Genomic DNA, 26,817 nt, shown 5'->3' on the forward strand with positions numbered 1-26,817 from the left:
GGTGCTGGGCTGCGGCCAGAGTGCTGGGCTGCGGGACAGAGTGCTAGGATGCGGGGCAGAGAGCCGGGCTGTGGGGTAGGTGCTGGGCTGCGGACAGAGTGCTGGGCTGTGAGGTAGAGTGCTGGACTTCAGGGCAGGTTCCTGGCTGCGGGGCAGGTGCTGGACTGTGGGGCAGAGTACCCCAGAAACAATTCCATCCGAGAAAAGGAAGATTTAGAGGAGGGTGAGGTCCAAGGACAGTGTTTGGGGCTTGTGCCACCCAGATGGGCCAGCAGGATGAGCCAGAACCAAGGGCAGGAAAGGGTCAGGCGCGGGAGAGGAGCCGGTATGAGTAAATCCAGATGTGCTGGGCCTTGGGCAGATGGGTATGGAGTAGGTCTAGGGAGCAGTGTGGGGGTGGGGCCACATCATAGCATCAGCAAGGGCCCCAAGGGTTCCTACTGCCTTGCACTGAGGCCATCTGACAGTGAGAGGTGTTGGTGAGGAATAGGACCAGGTGAGTGACCTTGAGATAGTGGTTATGGGGTCCAGTTGGGGACAGCAGGGAAGTGGCACGCATAAAGCCCTTGGTTCCATCCCCAAGACCGCATAAACCGGCCATAGAAGCACACGGCTCCAATTCCAAAACCCAGAAGGTGGAGGCAGGAGGATCAGAAGTTCAAGATCATCTTTGGCTACGCAGAGAATTGGATGTCAGCCTGGGATACATGTGAACCCATCTGAAAGGGGGCTGGGGGAGGCTGACTTAAGGTCTGCTCAAATTGGGTAGAAGAGTCTAGGACCGCTTCAAGTTACTCGGGTTCCCCAGGCCTCCCTATCCACCAGCTCGAGAAGAGCTCTCCCGTTAGCCTGATGGGGCAGCCATATTCCTGGCAGCCTGTTATAGAAGGCCCAGCTAGAGTCAGCTGGGACTGAAAGCCCTCTGGGTCTCTAGTCCTCACCCCATCCAGGAGCAGCTGAGGTCCTCTCTCAGGGTCAGCTGGGACTGGGTACCAGGGACCATAGCTCTCTAGGTCTCCAGTCTCTACCCCATCCTGGAAGAGCTGAAGACCCTCCCTAGGCCTGTGAGAGTAACAGAAGTCCCTGGGCATTAGAAGCATCTTGATTCAGTGATGGAGAAGCACAGAGCTCCAAGGCAGGCCCAGCCGGCCCTGGACAGGGTCCAGCTGTCTGCTTCCAGCCTGTGAAGCCACCCTGTAAGCAGCCCAATTAGTATTCCCACCAGGTCCCTCAGTTCTATGAGCCCTTGTTTCCCCCAGACAGCAGCCAGGGTGCCTAAGACTCGGGGGGTGGGGTCTCAGTGGAAAGCTGTCCCCCAACAAACACTGAAGACCTACGACAGGGTACAGGGATAGGTAGCTGCCAACTATAGTATGAAGAAAGGCCTTTGGGGCTCCCCAAAGCTAGACCAAATCTGAGCTGCAGGAGGGGGCTGGGCATTAAGATTAGGCTCTATCTAACTCCTCCTCTCTCTATTTTGTCTCTGCCCAGTCCGGCTCTCTCTATCATCCCCCACTTCCCTCCTCCATTTTATGTCATCAGGGAGCCACCTGTTGCTTCCCAAACAGAAAGAGTAGCTTCTGGGCACACAGGAGTGTTCGAGGCCTAGTCTTGGTGCCTACCCCATGCCCAGTAACATACGTCCCTGACAGGATTCTACTTGACGAAGGGTTGCCTGGAGATGTTCCCACAGCCCCCCCCCCCGCATTGGGACATCAACAGTACAAAATGACAAACTCATCTCAGGGTGCCCACGTCAGGCTGCAGAATGAGGGTGTCCCACACACCAGCCCCCTCATTCACTGCAGGACCCTATCACACAGCACCCTGGCATGGTGGGATGGGTGAGTGCTGACTGACAAGGGGTCTCAGAAGAGAGCTGTGCCCTGAAAAATGGAGAGACCTTCTTCTATCCATTTGTAGGTGGGAAGCGTCAACCCGGGGAGGCACAGAGTGCAGAACGAGTCAGTACTAGTGACAGGGGGAACTCCCAGACAGTGGGCTGCCCTCGACAGGTGTGTATGGACACAAGGCCCTGGTCATGCCCAGCCTGGCAGCTCCCGACCCCTGCAGCTTTGTCTGGCAGCATCCGGGGAGCCTCCAGTGTGGAAAGACAGTTGGAAAGGGATTCTGAGTGAAGCCAGGTTCCCCTGAATCCAAGTAAATCATGAGCCAGCACCTTGGCAATCTGTATGTCCTAAGTGGGCCAGGGTGAGGCATGGGACATTCCCTTTGGAGCACCCAGGAAGAATCATTCAGGAGATCACAGGCACTGGGCTGGGAGCCTGTGTAACACCCTGAAGAGTGGGGTTGCCAAACTGGCCGCATCCCTCACATAGAAGAGCTGGGGGAGGCTGTAAGAATGGAGATTCCGTATAGAGATTTAGACCTCAGAGAGAGGGCATAGTACTGTCCTTAGGTCCTGGAGAGGTGGCCCCGGGGACCCAAACCTCATCTAATGCTGTCACACACTGTAGAAGCTGTGTGTCTCCCAGACACTCCTCTATCTATCCACAGGTCTATAATCAACAAGGAACATCTGGTCGACCTCCAAATGATTTTTTCCAGACTGCTCAGTCCACCTGACCTTACCCTCTTCAAGTCCCGGGGCCCCCTGCACAGCGAGATCAAGGATCCCTTATTCTCGCGAGAAACCCCCATCTTGTCCCTGGAGCTTCTAAGATTCCTAGCCACCTGGCTCGCCCCATCGCGACTTCTGTCTGTCCCCGACATTTGCCCTTTCGTTCCACATGCCACCTCTGTGGGTCTCTTCTGGCACCCCCGTTCTAGGAAGATGGATTTCCTAAACGGGAGTGAGGACTGACCTTGCTTAGACCTGCTGGTTGTCTCCTCTTTTCCAGACTCTCCACTGCTCTCAGACTCCAGGTCTTTCCCCGGGCCTGTGCCTTCCACCCAGAGCACTGCCCTCCTCCCTTCCACCTGGCTGACTCCCATCCAATAGGTAAGCGGCAGACCCAGCGGCCGCCTCCTCCCAGAAGCCCTCCAGTCATGCACCCCCACAGATACATAATTACCTGGGCAGTGGCTGTCTCTGGTGAGGAGCTGCACGTAGAGGGTGGGGACAGTAACCACCGGCTGCCTTGGTCGGGTCTCTCGGCATCTACTGACGTCCAGCCTGTAGTGCACACCTCCCTGTCAGTCGTCTATTTCCCGTCTCTGTGTACACCCAGCGGCCATCACACACAGAGCACATGCACGTGGACACAGTTCCCTCTGTGGACATGCATGCACATGTGTGCACACACAAGGGCACACACACTCAGACCACCTCTAATGTGCACCCCTGTGCCTACCCAAGCCCTCACTCACCGCACACATGCCGCACACCGCCAGGCGTGCTTGTGTGGCCTCAACGGGTGCCGGGAGCTGGGTAGTGCGAGCGGCTGCTGGCCGCCTCTGCCTGCCAGCATTTGCCAAGCAGTTTCCATGGCGACACATCTTGGCTCTGACGGGAACTGATGTGTGTGGGGAAGAGGGTCCCACAGAGGGGGTGAGATGGGAGGTCTCTATGTCCTCCGCTCCTGGCACTAATGAGGGGGTGTCCCATAAGTGGAGACATTCTCATGTTAGGCTTGCACCTCAAGAAGGAGGTTCTGAGCCGACTGGCACCGGAGCAGACTTAGGTCACTCAGTCATGCAACAAACTCCTAGCATAACTACTCTGCACTGAAGGCTGGGGCTGCAATGTTGCAGCTTTACCAAGAACTCGAGATCTGACGCTAACTCGGTGTCCCCAAAGCCCCTCAGAAGGCTCTGATCCAGGGAGGTCAGCCGACCTCTCCCTGAGCACCAAGTCCCCTGTCCATCTTCTCTAAGACCACAGACAGAGAGGGGATACTGGGTACCCCTCGGAAAACCTCTCCTCAGCCCCTCCTCACCCCTCCCTGAGTCACCACATCCTACACTGTGTTCCTTGCCTGGGTCCTCTTAGAAGTGGACTCTTTCCCCACCTGTTACCCAGGCCTGTCTCCTGGCTCATTTTGGACAATAAAACATGTCAGACATAGGATTCAGTCAATAAAGTGATTTCCACATAAGCATGAGAACTCGAATTCAGGAGCCCTACCCCCACCCCTACGGATCTAGAGTCATCTAGGGGATGCACCTCTGGGTTTGCTTGTGAGGGAGTTTCTAGATTAGATGGACAGAACCACCTGAATGTGGGGAGGCACCATCCCATGGGTTGAGAGCCCAGGTTGAATAAAGGAAAAAGTAGGCTGAGTTGCTGTATTCGTCTCTCTGCTTCCTGACTGTAGCTGCCATGTGACCCGCCACCTCAGGCTCCTGCCACCATGCCTTCCCTGCTCTATCAGACTGTCCTCTCAGACTGTGAGCCAAAATAAACCTTCCTTTCAACTGTTTTTATGAGCTATTTTGTCACAGCTGTGAGACATCCAACCAATACTTGACCACTCAGGATTAGTTGTTACACAGCACTAGCTGAATGATGCACTCAGAGGCCCAGCCAGTAGACCCCCAGCCTCACACATTCAGTACATAAATGACCACCCCAAGGGCCTCTCAGGGATACTGAGACCCAGGCCTGTATGGGTGTTGGGAATCAAAACTGGGTCCTCTGCAAGAGCAGCAAGTGCTCTTAAACACTGAGACATCTCTCCAACCTAAGAGTAAATTTGTTTTTTATTTTCAGATTTGTTTTTCTTTTATGTATATGAGTGCTTTGCCTGCATGTGTGTATGTGTGCCGCATGCATGGCTGGGGCCTGCAGAAGCCAGAAGAAGGTATCGTATTCTCTAGAACTGGGAACTCAACTCAGGTCCTCCGCAAAAACAACACATGCTTGTAACCACTGAGCCATATCTCCAACCTGGTAAAATTTCTAAAAGTAATAAAGACCTATAAAAAAAGAGCATCCTGCTCAGAAGGTGGAAAGCCACTCCCTGAACACAGCGATGACAGCCACAATGAACGATCCGTGATCTATTATAGTTTGTGTCTGAATGGTCCCCTGCAAGGCTCAGAAGAGGTGCCTGAGTTCTAAGGACACTGACCTAACTGATGGATTAATTCCCACAAGATTCATGATATGATAGTATTGCTATGAAGTGGGGTTGGTCAAAGGAAGAAAGTCATTGGGTATCTTGTTCCCGCCCATTCCCATCCTTGGTGGTTTGAATGAGAATGGCCGACATAGGCTCATATATTTGAATGTCTGGTTGCCAGTTGGTGGAACTATTTAGGAAGGATTAGGAGGTGTGGCCTTGTTGGAGGAGGTGTGTCACTGGGGGTGGGCCTTGAGGTTTCAATAGTCCATGTCAGGCCCAGCCTTCTCTCTTCTCTTCTCTTCTCTTCTCTTCTCTTCTCTTCTCTTCTCTTCTCTTCTCTTCTCTTCTCTTCTCTTCTCTTCTCTTCCCTTCCCTTCCCTTCCCNCCCCCCCCCCCCCCCCCCCCCCCCCCCCCCCTCTCTCTCTCTCTCTCTCTCTCTCTCTCTCTCTCTCTCTCTCTCTCTCCTGTGCTACCCCTGCCTACCTGCTTCCATGCCTCTTGCCATTATCATGTACTCTAACCCCCTGAAATTGTAAGCAAGCCCCCAATTAAATGCTTTCTTTTATAAATTGTCTTGGCCATGGCGGCTCCTCACAGCTATAGAACAGTAACTCTTTGCTCCTCAGCCTCCAGGAGGTAAGCAACTGTGCCCCATTTTGCACTGTCCTCCATGAGGCAAAGCAACCATAGACAGAAACCACTGAGCCAAAACAAACCTTTTCCTCCTTATCTTCTCAGGGCTCTGTCACATGAAAAACATGCTCAAAATAAACATATTCCACAGGGGCTGGAGAAATGGCTCAGTGCTTGAGAGCACCGACAGCTCTTCCAAAGGACCCAGGCTCAGTTCCTAATACCTATTCGGTGGCACAGAACTCTCTGTAACTCCAGTCCCAGGGCTGGAAAGATGACTCTGTGGTTAAGAGCATAAACTGCTCTTGCAGGGGAACTGAGCTGGGTTCCTAGCACCCACGCTGGATGGCTCACAACTGCCTGTAACTGCAGCTCCAAGAGATGTGACCCCACCTGATGACCTCTGTGGGAGTTACAGTTCATGTGTGTGTGCACACATGCATGCACACACACACACACACACACACAATTTTAAAAATAAAAAGATTGGCAGAATGTTGTCAGTGGGAAGCCAAGAGCAAGGTGGGTGCAAAGAAGTAAATGCCACTGACTTTAGGGACATCAGTACTATCAGATGATGTTGCCTTGTGTTGTGGTTTGAATGTGGTCAAGCATGTCCCCAAAAGGCTCAGTGTTGCAAGTTTGGTGTGATCCTCATGCAGGGGTGAGAGACAAGAGGAGCTCACTGGCCAGCCAGTCTAACTGTATTGGTGAACTCCAAGCTCAGTGAGGACCCTGTCTCAAAAGACAAGGTGGAAAAGCTAGATAGGTGGTTAGGGGAGCTGGTTGCTCTTCCAGGGGCTCCAGGTTCATGCCCATCACCCACACCAGGCAAATCACAACCACCTGTGACTCCAGTTCCATGGGACCCAATGCCCTCTTCTGACTTCTACAAGTACCCACACAAAGACGCAGGAGGAGGAAGAGGAGGAGGGGGAGAGAGAGGAAGACACCTGATGTCAACCTAAGACCTTCACACATACATACAGGGTCGGGGAAAACCTAACATCAATCTATGGTGCATGCATATGTGTGAGCACACGCATACACACAACACACGCGTGCACACACACAGGAGGGAGGCAGTGGTGCAAATCTGACCTTTACATCATACATACACTCCTTCTGAATGAAGCCGTTCCCACCTCTGTTGAGAACCAGGAGAGTCAAAGCTTCTCAGAACCCCAATGAAAAAGACAAAAGGAACCTAATTCTGTCTTTGCCAGGGGCAAACTTGGCAAGGTTCAGTCTGGGGCTGCGACCTGGGATTTGAAGGAGTTAAGGTTTTGGTTCCTGGGAACTTGGCTCTCCCCCTGAAGAGACTGGAGTTACCAATCTCAAGGCTTCCATGTGCTCTGTCTGATGACATCCTTGAGATAATCTTGTCCTTGTGCAACATTGCTTGGTTGGCCTCCTGCTGATCTCATCCCATTGTATAATGGCTTTCTGCTGGCTCCATCCCATCTTCCCCACAAACAGTGTAGAGGATGCTGTACTTTTTCATAAACATGTGTGGCATAAGACACAACTTGTGCAAGACCTCCTGAGCCCCCATGACCTATCTTTATCTCTGACTCCTGACCCTTCCTCCTCAGGGCTCTGTCACTGAAGAACCTGTTGGTCCAGGTCTCTTCTCTCCCTCCACTCTACCTGAAACAGCTAAGGTACTCTCAGGCAGGCCTTGGGGCTATGATGTTTGGACTTCCCACCTACTGGAAATGTTACAGAAACCATTTTACTTGATAAGTTGTCTGGACTTGGCAATTCTGCTATGGCAACACAACAAGAATGGAGACCTAGGGACCATGGAGGTGCAGGCACAGGTCAGATCTCCAGTTGTTGCCTAGTATCTCAGCGTGAGATTTGCTCACAGGGTCTCAGTCAGGCCTCTCCGAGCTGGTGTGCAGGCTGTTGTTAACTTGACATTAGCTAGTTGAAGAGGGAACCTGGATTCAGAAAATGCCCCTGCCAGATTGGTCTGGAAGCAAGTCTGTGGTACATTTTCTTGATTGGTGATTGATGTGGGAGAACCCAGCTGGCTGTGGGCAGTGCCACCCCTGAGTGGATAGTCCCAGGTGCTTTCAGAAACGTCAAGTAAGCCACAGAGTGCATGCCAGTATGCAGCGCAGCCTCTGCAGCAGCTCTGCCTCTAGGATCTGGCCCCGCTTGAGTTCCGGTCCTGACTTCACTGATGGACTGTGATGTGAAAGTATAAGACAAATCAACACCTTCCTCCTCAAGTTGCTTATGGCCATGGTGTTTTTCACTGAATAGAAACCCTATGACATCTGGTGAGGGCATCCATAGACAAGAGAAGTGAGACTCGGCCAGGCTGAGCGAGCTGCCTGAGCAGTAGGTAGCTAGTCAGGCATTAGCAGGCCTGGAAGGCACTGGGGATTGGCTTCTCGCAGTCAGTAGCCTATTCAAGTGAGGACTGGATGGAAGACTTGAATCATCAGCCAGAGGAAGGTGTTGAAGTCATATCTCTGGGCCTGTGAGTTGTGACATCCTGAACTGCCTGGAAGGTCATCCAAACCCTGCTCCCAGAATCCCTGGTCTGAGATGACGACAGCATGGGGCTTTCTGACTAAGAGTAAAGATGTCTCACTCCTCCCTCCAGGAGAAATGTAATCAAAGACCTGAGGTGAGAGCTAATACTATCGGCATGACAGGCACAGGTCACCTAAGAACAACACTCTAGCATGTCTGTGGGGAGGTACCTATACTGGTTAACTGGGGTGGGAAGATTCACCCTAAATGTGGGTGGCACTATTCCACGTATAGGAGCGAACTGAGCACCAGCATCAGTTAAGTCTCTCTGTGTCCTGGCTGCAGATGTCACGTGACCAGTCACCTCCTGCCGAGCGTACCCTGGAACTGTGAGCCAAAACGAACAATCCCTTCTTCTGAAGGGATCACTCTTTTCTCATCCCAAATTACGGTAGACCAGACTTCCTTTTCAGAGTGTCATGGGGGGATACCTTCACTTCATCAGTGAACATGTGAGCGCGCCCCAGTGTCTCAGCTTCTGATGGATCCAGGACAACACAAGTGCAGCTTCAAGGATGTTTAACCACAGAGGGGCATTCTGGCTATCAGGAGACACAGCTACCAGGATGCAGCCGACATTTTCCTCAGCCACCTCTTAATTTTTTCCTTGCCTACAGAGTGTCAAACCACTGTGGTGGTTTGAACGAAAATGGCCCCTGTAGATTCACAGGGAATGACACTATTAAGAGGATGTGGCCTTGTTAGAGGAAGTGTGTCATTGGGGGTGGTCCTTCAGGTTTCACAAGCTCAAGCCAGGCCCAGCGTCATTCTCTCTTCCTGCTGACTGCTGATCCAGAAGCAGAACTCTTGCCGGGCGGTGGTGGCGCACGCCTTTAATCCCAGCACTCGGGAGGCAGAGGCAGGCGGATCTCTGGGAGTTCGAGGCCAGCCTGGTCTACAAGAGCTAGTTCCGGGACAGGCTCCAAAGCTACAGAGAAACCCTGTCTCGAAAAAACAAAAAAACAAAACAAAAACAGAAGCAGAACTCTTGATTCCTTCTCCAGCACTATGTCTGCCTGCATGCCACCATGCTTCCCAACATGGGAACTATAAGCCAGTCCCAATTAAATGTTTTCTTTTGTAAGAGTTGCTATGGTCATGGCAATAGAAACAGCAATAGAAATCCTAAGATAACCACCACAAAGATTCTGTCTGGGGCATTACCAGTCTCAGAAATAGATCATCATTAAGTCTTAACACTCTCCTGCGGTCCACTTTCTATCTGCTATGACTCACATCCACCTGGTGTCGGCCTATTCCACTCCGCCTGCTGGCCAGAGACAAACTGATCCTGGAGAGCAGAGACCAGACGTTTGCACTTGGTTGTTCTGCAAACTGGTGAGAACTGGAGTCAAGGTCAGAGACTCTGAACCCTATGCCGCCTGCCCCTAGACACGGAGGGTCATAGGGCATCCTTGTCAATGGGCTGAGGATGTAGATCAGTTGGCAAAAGGCTTGCCTGACATGCATGAAGCCCTGGATTCCATCCCTAGCACTAGAGAAACCTAGAGTGGTGGTGCACACCTCTTATCCTAGCAGTTGGGAGACAGAGGCAGGGGAATCAGAAGCTTAAGGTCATCTTTGGCTACACAGTGATTTGCGGTTAGTCTTGGCTTCATGAGATTCTGCAACAACAACAACAACAACAAAATCCAAAACATGTAGCTGTGGGGGAGCAGGCTTTAATCTAATTCCAGGCAGATGCAGACAGATCTCTGGGATTTTGAGGTCTATACAGCAGGTTCCAGGGCAGCCTGGGCTACACAGAGAGATCCTCTAATTAAAAAAAAAAAAAATCAATACCAGTATCAGGGAACTCTATTAGTTCTCAACTTGCTTTGTAAAATCAATATTACTGTAACACCAAAGTCAGATAAGAATCTCACAGAAAAAAATCAGAGCTGAAGAGAGAGCTCAGGGGTTTAAAGCACTTGTTGCTTTTCTGGAGGACCCAGGTTCAATCCCAGCACCCACATGGCAGCTCACAACCATCTGAGACTCCTATTTCAGAGGATCTGTTGCCCTCTTCTGGCCTCCATAGGTATCAGACATGCACATGGTGCAAAGACTGAAATGCAGGCGAAATTCACACACATAAGATAAAAAAAAAAAAAGGAAAAAAGGAAGACAAAACTCTCGTGAACACACACAAAACTCTTCAGGCAAATGTGAGCACACAGAACTCAACAGCATGTGAAAGGGTTCATCCACCATGGATCCATGGGATGTAAGGAGGGCTCAACATGCAATCAAAACTGAGAAACCTGCAAGATGGTAAAGGTGATGCCAGAGGGCCTGTGTTCAACCCCCAGAGCTCATGGTGGGAGGAGAGAATCAACTCTTCAAGGTTCCTCTAACCTCCACACACAATAATAAATTAAAATTAAATAAAAAAAAATAGGGGCTGGAGACATGATTCATCAGTTAAGAGCATTCACTGCTGGAGGACCTAGGTTCAATTCCCAGCACCCACAGGGTGGCTCACAACAATCTGAGACTCTCAGAGGATCTGTCACCCTCTTCTGACCTCTGCAGGTATCAGCTATGTATATGTCTGATTCTGGGACCTGGGTTCAGTTCCCAGAAACCACAGTGTCTCACAAACATCTGGAACTCTAATTTCAGATGTGATGCCCTCTTCTGGCCTCTGTGGGTACTGTGTGCACATGGTGCACATAATAAAAATAGTTATAAAAATAGAGATGCAATTAAATGTATAAAAATTATATGATCATCCTAATAGATGCAGAAAAAGACATTCAGGTCCTTTCATAATAAAATCAATCAACAGAGTAAGTGGAGGAACGTGCCATCAGAAAGGCTATGAGACAAACCCACAGCCTGTATCTATCTCAGTATGAACACTCCAAACTTTTCCAAGGCATGGGTGCCCAGTCTTGTCACTTGTGGAGCACAGTGCTGGAAATCCCAGTCAGGGAACTAAGCAAGGAAAAGAGGTAAAGACATCGAATGAGAGAAGGGGGACACGAAGCCACCTTCCCCCAGATGACATGAGCTTATGCATTGGCACTCCATCAACTGTTGGAAGTGAATTAACTAAAGTCACAGGAGAAGAAGAGTCAACAAAAAGGGCAGGCCTCTATCTATCTACTCATGATGGCTATTTTTCTCCATAAAAAAAGATCTTATAGTGTAACCCGGAATGGCCCTGAGTTTGCAATCCTCCTGTCTCAGCATCCCAAGCCCAGGAATTACAGGCACATTAGCATTCTTGACCTGATGGTGAATGACTGCAACCGTGGCTGGGCTGAGTGGCACCTACTTGAGTAACACAAACTTGGGTGTACCTGGAGAGGTTTCTGGAGCCAAAGTTCCTGAACGTGGGCAGCACCATCCCCTAAGCTGGGGCCTGGATGCAAAACTATGGAGGGGGGCTCACTGAATATATATATTCATTTTCTCCCCCCCCCCCTTCTCCCTGGCTGCCATGCTATGAACTGCTTTGCTCTATCACACAATGATCTGCAGAATGAAGAAAGCAGCCCCATTGGCAACATCCAAACCAATAAAGTACTTGGGAGGAAACTCCATGAAGGAGGTGACAGCCCTGCCCAACTCAGAACATAAATGGAGAATGAGTTCCAGAAATCCGCATGAATACATCCCTGTGCTGAAGCTAGAAGTGTTACGTTTGCCATCCTAACCAAGGCAACCTACAAGTCAATGGTGGTTTCTACCAAAATCCCCATAGCACTTACCATAGAAATGGGGGGAGGGGGTCAAGACTGAAGTTTCTTTTTTTAATATTTATTTATTTATTTATTATGTATACAATATTCTGTCTGTATGTCTGCAGGCCAGAAGAGGGCACCAGATGTCATTACAGATGGTTGTGAACCACCATGTGGTTGCAGGGAATTGAACTCAGAACCTTTGGAAAAGCAGGCAATGCTCTTAGCCACTGAGCCATCTCTCCAGCCCAAAACTGAAGTTTCTATGGAGCCACAGGAGTTCCAAATAGCAAAGCAATTCGGGGGCGGGGATCACACTGGCAAAAGTCAATCACTATAAAGCTCTGCAAAGGCTGGAGGCTGTAGCTCAGTGAGTAGCAGGCCTCTCTGGTATGCACGAGGCCCTGGTTTCCACCCTCGGCAATGCAAAAACCGAGCAGAGTGGTATATGCCTGTCATGCCAGCACTCTTGGGGTGTGTAAGCAGGATAATTCAAGAGCACCCTCATCTATGTAGAAGTTTGAGCCTAGCATGAGATACATGAAAGTCTCAGAAATAAGACAAAGCAAATAAAAGTAGAGAAACCATGATGGTATGGCATATAAACACCCACAGACCAACAGATGGCAGGGCCCAGAAGACACACCCTCACCCATGAGCCAGGCACCTTCCCAGGGGCACCAGATCTCACCTAGGAAAAAGGATCTTTTTTTTTTTTTAATATTTATTACGTATACAATATTCTGTCTGTGTGTATGCCTGCGGGCCAGAAAAGGGACCACACCTCATTACAGATAGTTGTGAGCCACCATGTGGTTGCCAGGAATTGAACTCAGGACCTTTGGAAGAGCAGACAGTGCTCTCCAGCCCGAAAAGGCTCTTCTCATGTGCTAGTTAGTATCGCGTCAATTAGACACAAGCTAGAGACATCTGCAACTTCAACTGAGGAACTGCCTCCAACTAATGGGCCTGTGGACAAGTCTGGGGGTGTGTTTTCTTAATGATTAAGGTAAAGGGCCTACTCCACTGTGGGTAGTGTAATTCCTTGGCAGGGTACTCTAAGACAGCAGGCTGAGCAAGCCATGAGACAGCAAGCAGCACTCTTCAGTAGCCTCCGGTTCAGTTCCTGTCTCCAGGTTCCTGCCTGAATTTCTACCCTGACTTCATGATGGTCTGTAGGCTGGAAAATATGAAATAAACCCTTTCTTCTGCAAGCTGCTTTTGGCTACTGTGGTTTAAACGGAAATGACCCCCAAAGGTTCATAGGGAATGGCACTATTAGGAGGCATGGCCTTGTTGAAGGAAGTGTCACCAGGTGTGAGCTTTGAAGTTCCAATCAAGCCCAGTGTCACTCTCTTCCTGCTGATCCAGATACAGAACTCTCAGCTACCTCTCCAGCATCGTGTCTACCTGCATGCCATCCTGCTTCCCACCATGACAAGAATGGACTAAACCTCTCAACTTGTAAGCCAGTCCCAATTAAACACTTTCCATTGTAAGAGATGCTGTGGTCAAGGAGTCTCTTCACAGCAATAGAAGTCCTAAGAAAGCCATGGTGTTTATTATAGCAATAGGAGACAAAGTAGGATAGAACTTGGTACCAGGAGTGGGGTACTGCTGACAGACCAGACCATGTTGTTTTGGGAAGGATTGTACAAGTGTCTGGATCTGTCAGCTCAAAAAACCATTGAGCGCTTATGGTTTCAAAGATAATAGCCCTCAAAGGCAATGACACTATTAGGAAGTGTATCACTGTGGAGTTGGGCTTTGAGGTCTCATATGCTCAAGTCACTCCCAGTGAGACAGACCACTTCCTGTTGTCTTTGAGTAAAGATGTATTAACTCTCAGCTTTCTCCAGCAACACATCTGCTTGCACACCACCATGTCCCGCCATGATAGTGGACTAAACCTCAAGCCACCCCATTTCATGCTTTTATGAAAGCTGCCATGGATGGTATCTTTTCACAGCAATAGAAACCTAAGGCAGTACACAAGGCCTGATGGATGGCTGTGTGAGAGCCTGTGTGAGTGTTCAGAGAAATGCGAACGACCGACGCCTGGCTTCTGACAGTTTAAGAAGGAAGAAAAACTAACGGGGCCACTCATGTGATATATTTAAACTCAGAATCCATTTCTGGCCAGCTGTGATCAACAGAGACCAGGACCACTGAGATAAATCTGAGAAGGAATTCTTCAGAATCAACACACAGAAGTGTGGTCCAGAGGGGGTCAAGACTGTCTCAAGCTGGCAGCTCAATTTGGTAAACTCGTGTGGTACTGGTTTCGTCACACAAAAGCCACAGGATTAAAGTGATCATGAAAAGAACCCAGGAGAGACCACTGGTGAAGGCGTAACCTTAGCTGTGGTGGAGACCCAGCTTATTTGAGAAGCCAGGATCGTGGGATGCCCACGGGTACGAGGTCTAGAAGACCAGCTGTGTGTTGTGGATGGTAGTACAGAAGCGGAGCTGCCCAGGTCATGAGTGAGCTCGAAATGTCAGCCACTGAGCTTTTACACCGCTGGATTTTGGTGTTGCTGTCACTGTAGCTGTGCCCTTGGTCTTCCCTCTTAAAACAAGATGGAGCCTTTTCTCCCTTTTAAACAGAACCCACAGCTGCAACTTTGAACAACATTCAAAGTATTTTAATTTTTTTTTTTTTTTTTTTTTTTGGTCTTTTGAGATAGACTATCTCTGAGTAGTCTTGGCTGTTCTGGAACTCACTTTGTAGACCAGGCTAGCCTTGAAATCAGAGATCCACCTATCTCTGCCTCCCAAATGCTGAGATAAAAGGTGTGTACTAACACCGCCCTGTAAGTAATTAAATTACAGATTATGGGACTTCTAAACCTTGGTAGTTGGATGGAGTAGAGAGCGTGAAATGGCCACGCATGAAAGAATACCAGTGAGACCTTGTGTTGAACCATATACAAAATTAACTTGGATGATTATAGACTTGGACGCTACTTGTTCTGAGGAGAAAACAAGCCACTTCTTTAATAATACATCAGAAGGTAGGAGTCTGTGGACCTGGGGAGACGGTTCAGTGGATAAAGTGCTTGCCGTGCAAGCATGAGGACCTGAGTTCAGATGCCAGCACCCATGTAAAAACCCAGGTGTGGGGATGCAGTATCACAATCCCAGTGCTAGGAGGAGAGGACAGGATCCCTGGACCTTACCGGCAAATCTCATCAGTGAGAACCAAGTCCCAGTGAGAGACCCGTCCTCACTGGTAGACAGCACCTGAGGAGACACCAGGGACTGACCTCTGATCTGCATGCACACGCACACAAAAGGTAGAGTTTTTGTTTTTGAGACAGGACTGCTATCTAGTCCACACTGGGCAGGAACTCTACCTCTCCTCCCTTGGCCTTTAAAACTCTGGAACCACAACTGTGTCATCATACCCGGCTTAAAATATGGGAACTTTGATCCACTCCCTGGAGGGTTCATGAGCAGCTGGCCTGGGCTGGAGTCCGTCTGCTGGCGAGGGATGAAGGATGGGGACACAGTCTTAGTAGCAGTCAGCTTCATTCTCCTCTAATATACCCACCGTGGCCAGCAGGTCCTGTAGTAGGGACTGTGGGCTCTTTTCCACATAGTCGCTGCTCTTGGCCAGCTTGTCCTGCAGGCCCTCCAAGTCCAGGGACCGCAGGATAGCTAGCATGGCCTCGGGCTCCAGGTCCCCCAGGGGCTGGCCCTGCTCACCCTCCCGCCACCTCTGCAGCACAGCCTCCACAGAGGCTAAGCTAGGGTTATCCCCAGCCTCCTGGGTGCCACTGCAGGAAGATGTCTTGTCCCTCAAGAAGAGAAGCAAGTCACAGGCCTTTTGGGCCACTGGTCGGTCACAGTCAAGCAAGGCACAAAAAGCAAACTCAAAGAGTGGCAGACGGCAAAGAGTTTGCAAGAATTCTGGGTGTGGGCTGGGAGAGGTGGCCTCAGGTAGGCCTACTGTATAGGGACAGCAGAGGCTGGGCTGCCCCATTGCCTGGATGAGGAACACCTGTGCCAGCTCCAAACCCTGCACTCGGACCTCCCAGTCCAGATCCCGGCTCACTGCCTGCAGCACAGTGGCCACAAACCATTCTGTGTCTTGAACCACATCAGCATGGCCATCCCTCAGCCACTCAGTAAAGACCCGTAAGACAGCCCTCCGAGGGAAGCCCTCTGAGTCCGTAGACAGGATATGCATGAGGTCCATAAGTAGGCCCTGCAAGTTGAAGAGTTTCAGAAAAATCAACATGATATTATCACCGTGGCAGGATCCAGAATCACCTACAAGACAAACCTCTAGGAGTAACTGTGATGGGAGTCCTTAGATAAGGCTATAGAGGATGTGCTGGGGTCCCGGACTCTCCGGATCCTGACCCTGACTCATGCACCATGATGGACTGTACCCTCAAACTATAAGCCCCACTATATCCTTCCTTAACTTGCTTTCATAAGGCATTTTGACACAGCAACAAGAAAAGCAATTAATATAGCAATGAGCCAGAAGATACAAGTCCGCGGCCCCCGGGGCCCGAGCCATGTGCTGCTCGCTCTGCCCTTCACACAATGTGCACTGTATGCACCGCTCTTCAGCTTGACCCTTGCCTCCCATTCAGATGGGGTCAGTGTCTAAGACAGGGTGCCAGGAAGAGCACAGGCACTGTGCCCTGTGCCCCCAGCTCCTCGGCAGTCCCTCTGGATAGCCCTACTCTCAGGAGCAGTTGCTACAGATCTGACAGCTGCTTACCCTCTCACTGGACCAACAACAAACGGCTCCTACCTGCTGGGCCTGCTGGTTCTCGGGGCTGGTGGGAGCGGCCTGTAGGCCCCGGGTAGAGAGCTGCCCAGCAGCGCCTACTGCACTTGCTCGGACATAACTCTCGGGGTCTTGGAGGAGCTGGTAGGCAAGCGCGGGCACTTCTGAGGAACGCAGTGCCTCTCTGAAGTCAGCCTGCCCTGGGGATCAAATGCCACACAGTTGTGATCAAATGCCACTCAGGTATTCTAAGAGCCCCAGAGCCAGCAGGACACATAAACATAACACACACTCCTGCCCAGAGGGCGCTCACCTCCCCAGTGTCGGATCAGATGTGTCAGGAACTCCAGGGCGGAGTCCCTCACCTCCCAACACGGGCTGCACAGACGCTTCTGTAGTATGGGGAATAGCTCTGTACCAGGAAGGGGTGGTCAGTGGCCTCTAGGGTCACACTCTGCCTTCACTCAGGGCTACCTTGCTGAACCCCCAACTGTCTCCACCCCAGCTCTCCAGCTTGATACAGTTCTGCAAGGAACCAGGGTTACCTCCAAGGAACAGCAGGGCATCAGTGCTGAGGTCAGAGCAGCTGGGGGTCTTGTGTGAATTCTGGAGCCACCTGAGGGTAGCCTGGAAGGCCTTCTTCAGGACCTAGAACGGGCAGGACAGGCTTGAGAGCAGGAGTGGCGGGCTACCCACGTGGGTAGGGCTGTGTGGCCCCTATTGGAAGCATTCTTAAGCAAGAAGGTCCCCAGGTGAGCAGGCCTCCCAAAACCCATTTACTGTACCATGGGGCTGGACTCTGGGCTCTCGAGGGTCTTCAGGAGAACAGCAAACACCTCCAGCACCAACTCAAGGGGGCCTGAAACAGACATGAACAGAAGCATCAACCCAGCTTCTACCCAGAGCCCACCACCCAGCAGGGAGCATGGACTCCAGGCCTTAAGGAAGCAGGGGTAAGAGTACAGGGTTATAGGAGAACCTGGTAGGGTTACAGAAGAAAGGGAAGAGAAAATGGAACTCAGTGCCAGAGAAAACACCACTCACCCATTCCCTGAGACAGTGTCCCCAAGAAGTCGAGGGCTGCTCGCTGAACACGAACACAGCCACCCAGGGTCCCACAGAGACGACCTCCCACACTGGAGCTGGGGTCCGCCGAGCCATCACAGAGACGCAATATGGTCACCGCAGCTCCCAGCAGGGGCACCTGGGGCCAGGGGGAGGGGCACTGGGGCTGCAGAAAGGAGGATGGGTGAGTAGAGGCCTGGGGTCATAGGACCCGATGGACATAGGCCAGGGCTGCACCTACCAGCATCTGTAGTTCCTCCAGGTGAGCCAGAGTCTGGCAGAGAAGTCCCACACAGGTCGACTTAGATGACAAGAGCGTATCCACAGTCAGCAAGCTATCTGCAGCACCGTCCAGCAAGCCTGAGGCCAAAACCAACAGCATCCCTGTAGTGGCCACCATCCACAGCAGGGGCCAGGTCTCAAGTTCAGGGCCAGGGCTCGCCAAGGATGCTGTCCAACTGTACTTAGTTGAAGGGCTGGGTGGGACCACAGCAGCTCATTCTTCTTTGCCTAAAGATGGAGGTTCCACCCTCCCTGCATACCTGGAGGTCCAGGCGCCTGAGTGGTGGCTTTCAGGATACAGGCCAGGGGCTGGAGGAGGACACTGAAGGCCCGGGTTCTCAGTTCCTGGGGACTGGGGACACAGCACTCTGTGAGGGTTATACTCTGGCTGCAATCTGAACATCCTCAGCAAATTTAGAATGGCTCAGTATAAGCAAAGGTTCAGGCTCCCTAACACAATTCCTCTGCAAGCTACTGTTTAAGGACCAGGATAGGGGGAGAAGCCTAACCAAGGCTTGCAGGCTTGGCCCTGATATCCTCAGGAGCAGTTCCTGGGTCTCAGGGTCCCTAGAAGACCCGATCACACTCCCTGATCAGAGTGACAGGCAATTTCCAGGCTCACAGAGTAGTGTCTAAGTGTGCTCATGTAGTGTTCAATGACCCGAGTAACTTTGTTCACTTTTGTGATAGACCACCCTGGTGAACTGAGCCTGCTTAGGCACTTGCATCCCACACTCAGAAACCCACACCTTTGCACACCACCTGGAGTATACACTATGGGGTTTCAGGAGCCTGGCTCATCCACAGCAGAGGTCAGAGGACAGCTAGAGTTAGCTTTAGGTCTGGGGATATCACAAAACTGTTGTTTGAAACAGTTGTCTTGCTCAGTATGGTGGAGCATGCCTGTAATTCAATCTGTTTAGGGGACTGAGGTGGAGATGTAAAGTTCAAAGACCGCCTGGGAAATTCAGTAAAAACTGTCTCAAAATAAGAAGAAAGTGGGGCTGGGGGTGTGATTCAGTGGTAGAGCCCCTGCCTAGAATCCCCCAGTGAGGGGCTGGGGTGTGGCTCAGTGGTAGAGCCCCTGCCTAGAATCCCCCAGTGAGGGGCTGGGGTGTGGCTCAGTGGTAGAGCACCTGCCTAGAATCCCCCAGTGAGGGGCTGTGGTGTGGCTCAGTGGGAGAGTATTGACTAGCATATATGAAGTTACTGAGTTCCATACCAAGTACTGAGAAAAGGAAAGAGAAAGGGTAAGAAGAGAGAGGAGGGAGGGACAAAAGGAGGCAACCACTGCTTTAATAACTGCCAATCCCACCTAGCTATTCTCCCACCTAACCTATTCTCCTATCTGGCTTCCAGTTTCCAAAGTTCCCCAACCATCAGGGCAACACTCTCAGCAACCCCAATCATACCAATGCTGGAGTTTCAGGGTCCCCAGAGCTAGAGGCCCAGCTTGTGTAGGGCTCAGGCGGTTCAGAGTCTGGGCCAGCATCTCCCACAAACCACAGGCTGAAAAATTCAACACAGGAGACCTGCAGAAAGAAAAATTACTCCTCCACCAGTGCCTAACTGGACAGTACAGTAGTGCCCAGTCCTGAAGATGCCATCCCCTGAGGGGACAGTGCTAAGGCTCTTCCCTTGAAGCATCAGCTGTTCTGAGCCATCACAGGCATCACCACTCACCCTCAGCCCCTGCAGCCACCTGACCTGGCCACGCTGAGGAGGAGGTCCATGAGTGAATGGACAGCTGGAATGGGGTCTCTCTCAAACAGGCAGGCAACAGGAGGACTCAGCCGCTCCCAGAGGACCCCTGTCCAGGGGCTATGGCAGCGCCCAAAAGTGGTGGTCAGTACATTCAGGGCCTGTGTGACCTGTGGGGTGGCTTTGGAATGCAAGGACTCTTCCACATGGTTCACAATCTTCTGAGCACAGATGGGCCAGGCAGCAGCCTCTCGGGTGGGGGACCCTGAAGCCCCATCTTGCATGGCAAGAGCCAGGATGTGTACTAGGAGCTGGCTGGCTGCAGAGGCCACAAACAGGCTAGGGTCTCCCTGCAAGGAGAAGATCGTGTCCACAGCACCTGGAGTGGGCAGCAGAAGGTCAGCCTGAATGAGGAGGCACACAGAGGGCACCTGTCTATCACACCCTTCCATGCCACGGGAAAAGCACCCGGACACCCCTCTGCTCACAAGCAATCCCAACATGTGCGTCTAGCACGCTGGCTTTAGAGCCAATGCAGCTTCTAACGAGTTCTAATTTGTTTCAAGGACAAGCTCATGACCACTTGACAAGACACTGGCACAGAGGCCACCCAGATCCTAGGAGTCAAAGATGACAATATCCCTATAACCATTTGTGCTTATCCTGACAACTCTAGACCACCACCCTTCCCCAGCAGAGAACACTAGACTCAGAGATGCTCAGGTGTTCCGGGGAGACCCCACAGCACAGGCTTTCAAGGCAAGAGTGAGATAGATGAACTGCGGTAGGGCATGGGAGACACTCACCACTGTCAGCCAGGAAGTGCAGGGCGCTGGGGTGGCGTACCAGGGAGCACAAGCCCTGGATCCAGCCACTGCGCACACTGGGCACGCTCCAGGCTGCCCAGCTGAGGGCACCAGTCTCCCCAAAGAGCCCCAGCAACAACTCCCCCTGCTAAGAAGCAAAGAAAGCATCAGGGAGGCAGAGGAAGAGGCTTTTCTGTGGGTCAGGATTGGGAGAGCCAGGCTCAGCTGGGTGGTGCACACCTTATAACCCCAGAACTGAGAGGCAGAAGCAAGTGGGTCTCTGAATTCTAGCTCAGCCAGGGGCACATGGAAAGGCCTTATCTCAAAAATGAAAACAAGGGGCTGGAGAGGTGGCTTGGGATTTAAGAGCACTGGCTGCTCTGGTAGAGAAACCAGGCTGGGATCCCAGCACCCACATGGTGGCTCACAACTATATAAATCCCAGTGCCAGGGGATCTGATGCCCTCCTCTGACCTCCACAGGAACTGAAATACATGTGGTCCACAGACATTCTGTATATAGAACACCCACAGACATAAAATAAAAATAAACACCAGGTGTGGCAGCACACACCCTTAATCCTAGCATTCAGGAGGCAGAGACAGGAGGATCTTTTGGAATTAGAGGCCGGCCTCCACCTGGGCTGCAGAGCAAGCTCTAGGACAGCCACGGCTACAAAGACACTGTCTCAAAAAGCAAAAACAAAATAATTAATAAGTTAATAAGTAAATAAAGTCTTGGGGGAAAAACCCTCAAATAACGAAATGAAAACCAACAGGATTGGTGAGGCACCAACTGGTGCCATACAGCTGTTCTCAGGCCCCGGCACCATCTGCTCTGCCCTCATGAGAAAGGAAAAAAGAGGTCAGAGGAAGAACAAACATTTCTTTTCCTTCTTTCTTTGTAAAATTTCTACTATTTTTCAACTTTTTAAATTATGTGTCTATGTCTGAGTGTAGGTATGTACATGAATGCAGGTGCCCGTGGAAGCCAGCAGAGGGCACCAGATCCCACGGAGCAGGTGGAGTCACTGCATGTGGAGCACTGTGCTCTCTCCCCCATGCAATCCATGACGTGCTGCAGAGAAAGCACCTGCGGTGTCCTCCGACCCTCACAGGCCCCATCAGAAAGAGAACATGGCAAGGATCACACAGCTGGTGAGAACAGATAGCCAATCGGCATCATCCCTGGTGAGGATTTCCAAGGAGGAGCAATGTGGGGGACACTGGGGTTGAAATCCTGAAGCAGTGGCCCAGCCACTGAGACCCAGGTACTGAGATGGCCCTAATCCAGAGGGAGAAGATGACTCCCCCTAAGGGACAAGCACACAGGAGACAAAGACTCACCTGGAGGTACTGGAAACAGTCTTCCTGGGCTGCAAAGATCCCAACAAGGCGTAGAGCAAAGGAGAGGACCCTGGGGCTCACGTCCTGTGGCTTCAGCACATGGGACAGTAGCTCCATTAGGCAGGGGTGGTCCTGCAGCAGTTGGAGGCTGGACTCTGTGGAGACAGGATATCCCAAGAGAGCAGTGACCAGAGAACCTCTCTAAAAGTGGCTCACACATCCCTATCCTTCAGGATTGAGTAGTCCTGGGGGAAGGTTGCAACAGATAGCTCCTAACCTAAATTCATTAAGGCAAAGACCCCAGAGAGTCAATGACTGAGCAGTAGATAAAAGACACAGACAAGAACCATAGACAAGTAAAGAGCTGGGGCTGTAACTCCACAAACAGCACCTGCCTAGACTCCACCAGTGAAGGGCTAGAGTGTGGCTCAGTGGTAGAGCCCCTGCCTAGAATCCCCCAGTGAGGGGCTGGGATGTGGCTCAGTGGTAGAGCACCTGCCTAGAATCCCCCAGTGAGGGGCTGGGGTGTGACTCAGTAGTAGAGCACCTGCCTAGAATCCCCCAGTAGGGGAGGGAGGGAAAGAGGGGAAAAGGGAGAGGGGGAGAGAGAGAAGAAATAAAATAACAAGCTATTAAAGACAACATTGCATTTTAAAAAAAGCGGAATTTACAATCTCAGAAGACTTTTACACACCTCTGAGAAACCATTACATGGACAGATTGCCAAACAGCAGAAGCTAATCTCATGAACAAGTAGGAAAAGTGTTCATTCCAACATGTAAAAACTTTTTTTTTTGAGGCAGGGTCTCCTGTAATCCAAGGTAGTCTTGAATTTGTTATGCAACTGAGGCTGGCCTTGAACTCCTGCTCTTCCAGGCTCCATCTTCCAAATGCTAAGATTATAGATTTGTAGCACCATGCCTGGCTTTTCCTTCTGGTGGGAGACAGAGGGCCAAAGCTAGGACGGGCCCAAGGGCCTCAGGAAAGGTAGGCAAGCACTTTTCCTGAGCTGCCGTTGTCATTGTTTGGGTTTTTTGTTTGTTTGTTTTCTTTGTTTATTTGATTTTAAACAAGGTCTCCTAGCCCAGGTTAGCCTTGAATTTACCATGCAGCTGAAGTTTACCACCATGAACGCCTGATCCTCCTGCCTTTGGCTCCCAAGTGTCTGCCACATCTGGCTACCAACCCTGTTACTCTTGTTTTTAACAGCTTCTGGCCTTGAACTCACTGTGCAGCCTAAATAAACTCATAATCCTCCGGTCTCAGCTCCCAGTAGAGGGGATAACAGGCCTGCACCAACAGGCATAGCTCCATCGTGTGGGACATTTTAAAAACCGAGGGAAAGCCGGGCGGTGGTGGCACACACCTTTAATCCCAGCACTCGGGAGGCAGAGGCAGGCAGATCTCTGTGAGTTCGAGGCCAGCCTGGTCTACAAGAGCTAGTTCCAGGACAGGAACCAAAAGCTACGGAGAAACCCTGTCTCGAAAAATCAAAAAAAAAAAAGAAAGAAAAACAAAACAAACAAACAAACAAATAAATAAAATATAAAAACAACAACAACAAAAAAAACTGAGGGAACTGGGAGAAAGGTGGGAGGAGGAACTGCCTACCAAAGGATACCTATCTATGGGGGGACAAAAGTTACAAAATGAGTCCAGACACCCCCTAAGTTGACTGAAACCCACTGAACTGGTACACCTCATTTCCATTCATTTATTTTAATTTTTTTATATACATTTTCGAGACAGGCTGACCCTGAACTCACTAAGTAACCGAGGGAACACTCCTGCCTCAGCCTCCCTAATGCTGTGATTATAGGTGTGAGTCACCACGCCTAGCTGAACTGGGTAAACTTTAAATACGAGAACTCTGGCAGGTAAATCACATCTTGATAAAGCTGTTTAAAAACACTTACTGGTCAGATGTGGTGGCATACACCTTTAAACGTGGCACTTGGGAGGCAGAGGTGGGCAGACCCATGAGTTCAAAGCCAGCTTGGTCTAGAGGGTGAGTCCAAGCCAGCCTGGACTATACAGCTGAATCCTGCCTCCAAAGAAACCCAAGTTGTGAAAGGGGCTGGGGAAATGCTTCCATGGATAAGACAGGCACAGAAAGCGGGAGGATCTGAGTTCGAATTCCCAGCACTCACAAAAATGCCAGGCATGTCTTTGCATGCCTCTAATTCTAGAGTTGGAGGAGAGCTGGAGACAGACAGATCCCAAGGACTTCCTAGCCAGCTAGCCCAGTTTCCTGTAACTTCAGGTTCAGTAACAGAGCTTGTCTCAAGGCAATAGGTAGAAAGTGAGGGGAGATGCCTAATATCCCGCTCTGACCTTTGTCTGTAGACGCCTATGTGTGCACGAAGAAGACACGCACACACACACAATCCTGTAAAATTACTTATAGAGACTTGGCTACAAACTAGGCTTCTAGGACTGGGGAATGGTTCAGTAGGTAAAGCTTTCAGTGCGGGACCAGAGTTCAGATTCTCAGAATCAATATAAATACTGGGCAGGCAGCACTCCAGACAGAGACAGGGGACCCTCAGCTGTCCTGCTAGAACAGCCAAACTGGGAAGCTCTTGGTTCAAGTGAGAGGGAAAACAGAGACGCTGCCTCCGTATATAAGGTGGGACACGACTGAAAAGGCAATGTCAACCTCTGGTCTCCACACTGGTGAGCAAACATGTACACATACATAGGCAAACAAACACACACATATCACATGTCAGGCGTAGTGGAGCACACCTTTCATCCCAACACTTGAGAGGCAGAGACCTGGGGATCTCTGTGAGTGCAAGGCCAGCCTGGTCTACAGAGCTAGTTCCAGGACAGCCAGGGCTGTTACTCAGAAAAACCCCAACTCAAAAACAAAACAAACAAAGAAAAACCCTAAATTACAAAAGTACCATGCAGCTAAACTTGTAGTAAGCTTCAACTAACATGTCACTTTTACAAGACTATTGCCCTTTTAAATCCTGAAACTTAGAAAACAGGCAAAACGAAACACAAAAGAAAAGATAAAGGCTGGGGATGTGGCTCAGTTGGTAAAGTGCTTCTCTGCCATGCACGAAGTCTTGGTTCCATCCTCAGCATCCAATAAACAGGAGGACCAGAGGTTCAAGGTCATACTAGGCTACTTATTGAGTTTGAGGACAGCCTAGGCTACACTAGACCATGTCTCAAAAGAAAAGGAAAAGAAAACCAAGGAAGAAAAAGGTAGGTATTAACGGTAAGACAAGGACCATGGACCCTGTCAGAAGACAAGGATCAACCATAAGAGGAAAAAGTTCCAGTTGCCAGGGTACTCACGCACAAGGAAAGCCGGTACAGCACTATTTATAATAACAAAAAATTGGAAACACAAACAATGCAAGTGATTATAAATTAAGATCCACCCACACAGCAAAATTGTAACTCAGACTGGCCTTGAACTCACTATGTAGCGCTGGCTGGCCTCGAAGCTGAGGCCCAAAATGCAACAAAGATAGCTAAACAATGCAGGCGCGCTCTCTGCAAACACCTAATGTGAACTGGACAGCAGGAAGCCTGAAATGTGGATGGACTCCGATGGGACTACTGCCCCAGTGCCCCATCTTGGCTCTCCCTCACCATCCAGAGTGCCTCAAGGAGGTGAAGGAAAGACACCAAACCAATGGACAGTTATACGCCACGCCTGTACCTGTCTCCATCACTGTTTTAAACCAATCCAGCAGTTTCTCCAAGCAGGTGTCATCTGCCACCAGCTGCCTGGGATCTGCCAGAACAGCACAGAGAGCAGGGAGGAGCCTGGAGCATTCTGGGTCCATGATCAGGGCAGCGGTTCCTACGGAGGAAGCAATGGATCAGTCACGATCATATCTGGCTTCAGACACCAGCCTTAGCAACCTCCGATGTCTGCTATGATGGGGGAGGGGCCCAAAAAACTTCATTAGGGCCAGAACTCTTGAGCTCACACAGACACTAAACTCAATCAGGGGAACCTGGTGGGTGAGGAAATGTTAATCAGAGCCACGAGGCCTTTGGTGTCGAGTCGACTTAGGGGTTTGGTGCGTTGAGGTGGAGGCGCAACTTGCCTACTGACCTAGCTGCGGGGAGAACAGAGTCAGGGGATCAGCCAAATATGCAGGGGACTGTCCATCCAGGCACCTGACCCTAGAATCTGCTCTCAACGGTCAAGAGAAACCTGCATGAGACCCAGGAATGCAGAGGAATGTGCATATCACAGCCCAGGTCGGTAGAGGCTGTAAGTGACCACCCTGCGGCCTGCATCGGAAGGTGTCCATTCAGGACAGAAATATGCATCTTGGAGGAAGATGTCGGCCCGGCGCGGTCCGTCTCAACTCCAACATTCGTCGTCCGTACCTCCCAATTCCGGGTAAGAGGTGCGCACTCCGCGTTTCGAGGTAGCTAGGGTTCGAATCCCGCCTCCGCGTCTCTCTGTTATGGGCCTAGGCCCGAGAGTGCAGAATGCACCACCAGGCCCCAAGTGCCTGTCCGGAGCTCCTACTCCGCGTTACCGGGATCTGAATCCCTGAAATGCTCACGACTCACCCGCAGAGGTTCCGGTGTCTGCTACAGGCCCCGCCCACGCCTCCGCAAATTCCGCTCCACGCCGGCCCAGGCCCCGCCCTCCCCAGGTTCTGCCCCGCCCCAGAGTACGTTCCACGCAGCCGCAGGCCCAGCCAGACACCATCACAGGTCCTGCCCCCGGGCGGGAGTTGGCTCCACCCGGTCTCTTCAAGTCCCACCCAGCCCGAGTTCGCAGCACGCAGCCGAGGCCCTGCCCCTGACGCAATCCCTTTCACGTGGCTACAGGCTCCGCCCCTTAGTGCTGCGGGTTCCGCCCTCCTCCGCTTGAGTCTACGACTCTACAGGCCCTGCCTGTACCACGTGACAGTCATGGGGCGAGAAAAAGTGAGGACGGTGCCCTTGGGGACCAGTCATGATCATGAACGCCGCTCCGAT

At 51.0% G+C, this 26,817-nt stretch overlaps 1 protein-coding gene across 2 annotated transcripts; it reads right to left on the reverse strand.

Annotated features, from left to right (window-relative positions):
- Window positions 1-12,010: 12,010 nt before the first annotated feature.
- Brat1 (BRCA1 associated ATM activator 1) lies at window positions 12,011-26,468 on the reverse strand. Of its 2 annotated transcripts, none has more exons than XM_050163151.1 (14): window positions 26,404-26,468; window positions 25,532-25,675; window positions 21,850-22,004; window positions 20,504-20,651; window positions 19,704-20,076; window positions 19,409-19,528; window positions 18,257-18,348; window positions 17,956-18,074; window positions 17,694-17,880; window positions 17,435-17,508; window positions 17,195-17,297; window positions 16,963-17,061; window positions 16,674-16,849; window positions 12,011-16,112 (listed from the first exon to the last, which is right to left on the reverse strand). In XM_050163151.1, exons 2-14 carry the CDS (start codon window positions 25,656-25,658, stop codon window positions 15,417-15,419), a joined length of 2,469 nt encoding a protein of 822 aa, XP_050019108.1. In that variant the 5' UTR covers window positions 25,659-25,675; window positions 26,404-26,468; the 3' UTR covers window positions 12,011-15,416. The 2 variants fall into 2 exon arrangements, with proteins under 2 accessions (XP_050019108.1, XP_050019107.1); XM_050163150.1 differs by lacking the exon at window positions 26,404-26,468 and adding an exon at window positions 26,215-26,397.
- Window positions 26,469-26,817: the final 349 nt, after the last annotated feature.

The sequence above is a fragment of the Alexandromys fortis genome, unplaced genomic scaffold (assembly GCF_014885135.2).
Source record: "Alexandromys fortis isolate MF-2015 unplaced genomic scaffold, M_Fortis_MF-2015_v1.1 scaffold_144, whole genome shotgun sequence".
Lineage (NCBI taxonomy): Eukaryota > Metazoa > Chordata > Mammalia > Rodentia > Cricetidae > Alexandromys > Alexandromys fortis.